The sequence below is a fragment of the Dendropsophus ebraccatus genome, chromosome 12 (genome assembly GCF_027789765.1).
Source record: "Dendropsophus ebraccatus isolate aDenEbr1 chromosome 12, aDenEbr1.pat, whole genome shotgun sequence".
Taxonomy (NCBI): Eukaryota; Metazoa; Chordata; class Amphibia; order Anura; family Hylidae; genus Dendropsophus; species Dendropsophus ebraccatus.
The window spans coordinates 43,240,593-43,246,858 of record NC_091465.1 but is presented as its reverse complement, the minus strand read 5'-3'; the positions used below and the strand labels follow the sequence as shown (position 1 = coordinate 43,246,858).

The 6,266-nt window shown below is 38.5% G+C and overlaps 1 protein-coding gene across 1 annotated transcript in view; it reads left to right on the top strand.

Moving 5' to 3' along the window:
• Positions 1–1,662: 1,662 nt before the first annotated feature.
• Positions 1,663–6,266, top strand: part of TMPRSS13 (transmembrane serine protease 13) — a 51,744-nt gene continuing 47,140 nt past the window's right edge. Inside the window, exon 1 of the mRNA XM_069947061.1 lies at positions 1,663–2,096. Within this exon, the coding sequence (XP_069803162.1) occupies positions 2,082–2,096 (15 nt within the window). The 5' untranslated portion in view covers positions 1,663–2,081. The remainder of the gene's footprint in view (positions 2,097–6,266) is intronic.

Here is a 6,266-nt window from a genome sequence, read left to right as displayed (position 1 = left end):
CCTAGCGTAGGGGCCCGGTCGCCATGGCGACCGCTGCGACCCCTTTAGCTACGCCACTTACTGACTGTGCTACTACTGTACTGTATATGCACTCCAGCAGTCTTATACAGTACTGTACTGTATGTGAAGCCTCACCAGTGCTAAACCCACCATCCACGCTCGCAAAAACGTTGATACCGAGCAAAATTTGAATTCTGAACATTACTTCCAGGTAAATTTTTATTCAAATACTTGAAAATACTGTTGGAATTCGGAGCAGTTTGAGAACAGAGGAACCACTGTATAGGCTAAACCATTACTGTAGTACAGTACATATGTGCAGGAGGAAGATGTTTGCTTTTCAAGCGATAATATCAGTTCTATATAACAGAAGTGGTACTTTTAGTTTACATTCTATTATATAACCTTGTCTAGGTGATTTATAAAGGAAACTTGTATGGTATTGGATCTGTGTAAAGTGTAAACTATCTGATTCTCAGCTCTTTTTATTCATCTAACCATGAAATAATATAGATGAAGTATATTCCAGGAACTTTGTGTCACGGACGGGTTGTACCAGGTAGTGGACAGGACACGACAGTGAGCCCTAAAGCTGAAACCACCCCCTGTTCCTACCTACTTGCCTAAAGACAGTCCTAAGCAACTGTGGGCAACCACAGTGACGTTCCCTATACTACACCAAGTGAGAACACAAAACGGAGACAAACAACACGATAAGCCAAGGTCTTCAGTCCAGGTCAGTAACAGTGGGCAGCGAAAGTACAAAACGTGAGGCAGAGGAATCGTCAGGGACAGACAACAAGATCAGGGCGGGCGGCAAACAAGACAGGCAAGGGTCAAAAACAGGAGATACAGAGCAGAGATAGCTTAGCAAACTTGCTGCTGGCTATGCTCAGTATTTATGAGGACCAGGAGCCCGCTAGAGATGATCGAACATCGGAAAGTCTTAGGTTCAATCAAACTCAAACCTTGTCAAACCTTCCGCATTTAATACCCAATGCCTTCCCGTTCCATGCGGAAGGAGGAGACAGCCCGGGTACCGCCTGGAATTCCGGAAAACAGCCTACGTAATAGGCCAAAGGTTTCCCATCCCTGATTTAGGGCTATGACAGGTTATGGTCTCTTAAATCTGGCTAACAAATGGTATCTATCTAAAGCCTTTATACCCCTATTTTAGCTAGTCTAAAGGTCACAGAAGTCTGATCTTAGAAACCGTAGCAGTTACATAGTGGTATGATGAAGCCTAGGACCATAGGGCAACAACATGCCCCCAGGGAACCATTTCTTGGAAAATGATGACAATGACTATAGGTGTTTTATAAGAATGTTATTAATAAAAGCTCATAGAATAAAGTTTTTTCATTGGTCAGGTTGATTCAGGAAAGTGTTGAAGAAGTCTTTGTTGAATGATTTGGCTTTCATTGCTGGTGTTACCACACAGCTTCATAAAAGTGATCTGATGCACTTTCTCCTTATACTCGACCACAGCTATGGATGCCACCCACAGCTTAGCTGTAAGGAAGTAGGAGCAGTGGAGCGGTGACAGGAGTTGGATGATGCCAGAGGCTGGTGTGACAGGTTGAGTGAGTTTGGGAGGGGGTGAGGACAGGATTGAAATTACCTGAGAGGGAGGAGAGCAGGGATGCTTCTTGGGACAGGGAAGAAGCCGAGCAATACTTGAGACAGAGAAGAGGACAACTTGTGCCTGGGACAAAGAAGGGGGAGGAAGAAGAGGGCCGGTCGTAACTGGAAAACAAAACTTTATTTCTAACCAAAGAAAGGACATAGGCTAAAGCCTTACCTGGGTAAACAAATAACAGTGCTGTAACCTAATCTCTTATAAAGCATCGGCATTGCTTTCAATAGAAATATCACCACGGATAGACGGGTCACTATCGCAGAGTAAGAAGAGGCCAGAGGTGCAGTTACCTTTATCTGAGACATGCAGAACACAGCGGTGTATTAAGGAATTAAAGTGCAATAAGTATTACTTGAGTTTCCAATGACTCAGGTGTAGTCTGCAACATAGAGAAAACTGAAATGAGCCTTCATCTTGTCGTCTGATCTTCTCACCTTCATTAATGGACAACACTCCGGTAAGTACTTGGCATACAATATCTATCAGTTTTTACCTGCAGCTGACCTTACAACTTATACTGCACATGTCCAATGCTTCTGTATAGCAGATGAACATTATATAAGATTATTAAGCTATAGTATATATAATATACTGTATATATAGTGTTGTGTTTTCATTCTTTTTATTGTATTTGATTCTATGTTCATTTTGTTCTGGCACAAAGTGTAGACACAGAAAGGCCCCGACACATAACATGAAGGCCCTAACTAGAGTTTTTTTTTTTGTACCACCCTTATGTCTTACCATGAGCAACATTACCAATCATAGCTATTGCGGACATCTTCTACCACCCTTGTTTTTTTTCCTAGGGTAATTGGTGATAACTTATCAATAACATGAATATCTGTACTTCTTGTTGTCAGGGTGTTTATTGGATCTCTTGTTGTTGTTGTTCTGGTTTAGAATTACTATAACATACCTTGCATTCTATATGAAGTTGTAACAGCACAATCCATGTATTAGGTGATCCCCTCAGAAGGCCTGTGTATGGAGCCCCTCACATTGTATAAGTTGGTCAGGTCTGGTGAGAGTTCATTTTATTTTCGCATAAACACTTTTTTTTTAATAAATCTTTTTATTAACATGTTATAATTATTTGTATTTGTGTTTTAAATGTATTAATTGCACCAGGCAGTTAAAATATTATAATTGTATTCTGTGGGTCAGGACAATGACAGAAATACTAAATTTATTTACATATTTATTATATACATTTTTGTTTGTGTAGGCGCTTGTTTCTTATGGGAAACTTTTAATTTTTATTGCTACCATTTTGAGGTATATATATATGATCACTTTATTCAATTCCTTATGGGTTCTTATCATTCCAGTCTTTATGGACATGGCAATCTTACATATGTGTGTTTTTTTATATGTTTTATGTTAAAAAAAAATATTTTGTTTTAGAAAAAGGAGGGTCTTTTTTTGCTATACTATTCATATCTATTAGTTCAACAAGGGGACTCCTAACAATTTCCTAATCATGTATATAATATACTACACAACTTCTGTACTGACATTTATTATGCTTCACAGTATAATAGGTAGGCATGCAGACCTTAAGGGCATTCATTAATCCCCCATTGCCATAGAAATCCATCAGTGCCCCGCAGTCATGTCACCGGGGTGCTGATGGGGTGACTGGTCCATACAAATTTTTGATTTGAAACAGATGCTGTGATCACTATTTGACTGTGACATCTAAGGGCCACAGATGGTTTAATATGAGGAGGTTCCTCCACTTCTGGTAGCTGAGGTCCTTCAATACCCAGCACAAAAGACTTGTAAAAAGGCATTGGTCTACAACAGAGACTCTTAAAGTGTTACTGTCCTTATAACTTTTGAAACCTAAATCAACATTAGATGTGATATAAAGCAATTTACATATATTTTTTTTTATTATTATTATAATGGAAAACACAGCACTTCCTGTTTTCTGACTTTTTTTCCCAAACAATCTTAAAACAGGAAGTCCTGTGTTTCCCAGGTTATCTGAGCGCTTATAGATGGACCCATTGAGCCGTGACTCTCTGTACTGTCCGGAATTCCTGTGTTTTGTCTCTTTTTTTCATCCAGCACAAGTCTAAAAATCTGCCTTCAGGAGACTGGACCTGGATTTCTGGTAAGTTCTGCTTTGTTTTATGGACCAATAACAAGAAGAAAAAAAATGAATGTATATTGCAAACTTGCTTTATTTCACATCTACTGTTGATTTAGATTTTGAAATTTATAACAACATGTACACTTTAATAACTGCTATAAAAAGGTTAAAAAGGACAATTAGTTATTTTTTCATGTCTGTAGAGATGGAATAAATCTTACATACATCATAAGGTTTGACCTGCTTCAACTCTACAGCAAACATTCAAAATAACAAATACTTTTACATACTATTTTTTTTAATTCATTCCTTGAGATATTGATTAGCATTTGCTCTATTTGGACCATATCTTTTTATGAGCGATAAATGTATCTTGTTACTGCACAGGTTAGGCATATGCTTCCCAAATATACACTGAAGTAGCATTCAGTAGTTTTTGTACATGTGTGTAGTGGCTGCTATTAAAGTGATATGTGTTTGTTGTGTATGAGGCTGGACCAACCAATAAGTTATATAGGCTAACTATGGGTTGTGCTTATACTGTATAGCAGATATTAAAGTGATGGATGTGTATATTTGTATGTTATCCTTTGGTTGTTTGAAGAAGTAACTGTATGTTACTTGTTCTTTGTGTTCTTATTGTTGTAATGATTTATATATTTGAATGTTGTATAGTATTGTTACAGAACATTTCTTATTGTGTTTTGACCATTAAATAGTGTAACAAATGTGTTTTTTGTGCTGCTTGACCGTGGAAGTGGTAACAATAGCATGGTGGAAAATCTTACCATTCGCTGTGCACTTTGCCTCAAGTAGTACAGTATCTCACCCACAACAGAAGACTGCTTTTTTTCCATGACACCATAAAGGTCACTTATAAAGTGTGAACTATGTGGGTTAATGTGCATAATGGTTATAGTGATGCCTGTGTGCACCGACCAGTCTGAAAAAAGTTACTATGAAATAATGTCATACCAAAGTAGCAAATGATTGCTTTTAACTAGCCTTGAGATTGTCTGCATATAAGTGATACATCTGATCTTAAAGGAACACTCCAGGCTAAACTGGTTGACATCCCTACGGCAGAGCAGTGACTGGGGGATACAAGCTGCACCAAAGAGTCTTCAAACACCCCCCTCACAACTAGGGGCTCTCGATATGCTCCAAGGTTGTTGACATTCTATAAGCACACAAGAGACTTTTGTTTGGCGTCCACAATGCAGTGATTGACAACAACAAAAAATACACCAAGAAGGAGTTTTTGAAATCGACTGAAACTCTATATGTGTTAATGTAATGCTGATATGTAAGGCTGCGACTCTAGTATGCCGGGGATGGGACAGGTTTCCATCTATTATGATTCATTTACCTATTTTGGTTTCTTTCTGTGTAGTCATTGTTCCCAGTAAATGCTGCCAGTGTTCTTATATTAGTATCTGAGCTGCGGACATTGCCTACCAATTGTCATATTTGCCTATAGTGTCCTGAGGAAAGTACAAAAAAAGGAAGTTTTGACCTTGACCTGTATACAATGGCTTCCTGTTATGGAAACAGTTTTCATTGTTATGATCTTCCCTGGGATATTTTCCATGATCACCAAAGATTATAAACCAGGATGTCATCTGTGTATATAATATATCTGTTTATAAAGCAATATAAATAATAGGATTGTTCTTAGCGCACTACAGTTCATATAATATAATGATCTGTGGTCACCTGTAATAAAGAAATAGAAAATGTAGCTTTTCTTAAGTTCTTCCAGTGCCATAAATTCGTACCATCTCCTCTGTCTGTATAGATTTGCCATAAATGCGTACCATCACCTATTTGAATTTTCTCTGTCTGTATACTGGTTTATGATAGAGCAAGTTGACAATGAAAAGTTATACAGAGGGCACAGTATTCATGTGAACGGTAAGGCATATGGGCTATGGCATAGTGTGTGTACTGTAAGAGTAGCTCCCATGCTGATGGACTCATGCTGCCCATGTAACACTTCTGAATAGCCGCAATGTAATACTAGACAAGGCTTATCCCCAGCGAAATCATCTGGCGGCTTTATTCTGGAAAAGGTTGACAACTCACTTAACAGCTGTCTCTCTGAACCTTCCCAGCATGCATGGTAATTTCAATAGGAGAGGTGAATAAGCTAGTGCCAGACTCCATTGCCTAGCAGCAGCTTATCTCTCAGAATATGAAAGGATCTGCCATGCTGAAAACTATCCCTCTCCCTAAACAGTAGCTGGACTGTTGGGAAGACCTTATTCATATTGGGTCATTGGCCTACACAGTGTATTTGGAAATTGTATCACACAGGTCCTAAGTATTGTATTCTTGGATTCCAGTAGGCCTCTGTATACTGTCCAGCCAAATATGGGGATACATGCATCCTCAGGAAAACTAGGTGGCATACATTTATTTTATAGTATTACAAGTTATAATAGCAACACCTGAACTTTTACCTGTTGCTAGTTGGCAATATGGCAACAAATGGGATGGAGGCTGATAAAGTGTAACACATTATGC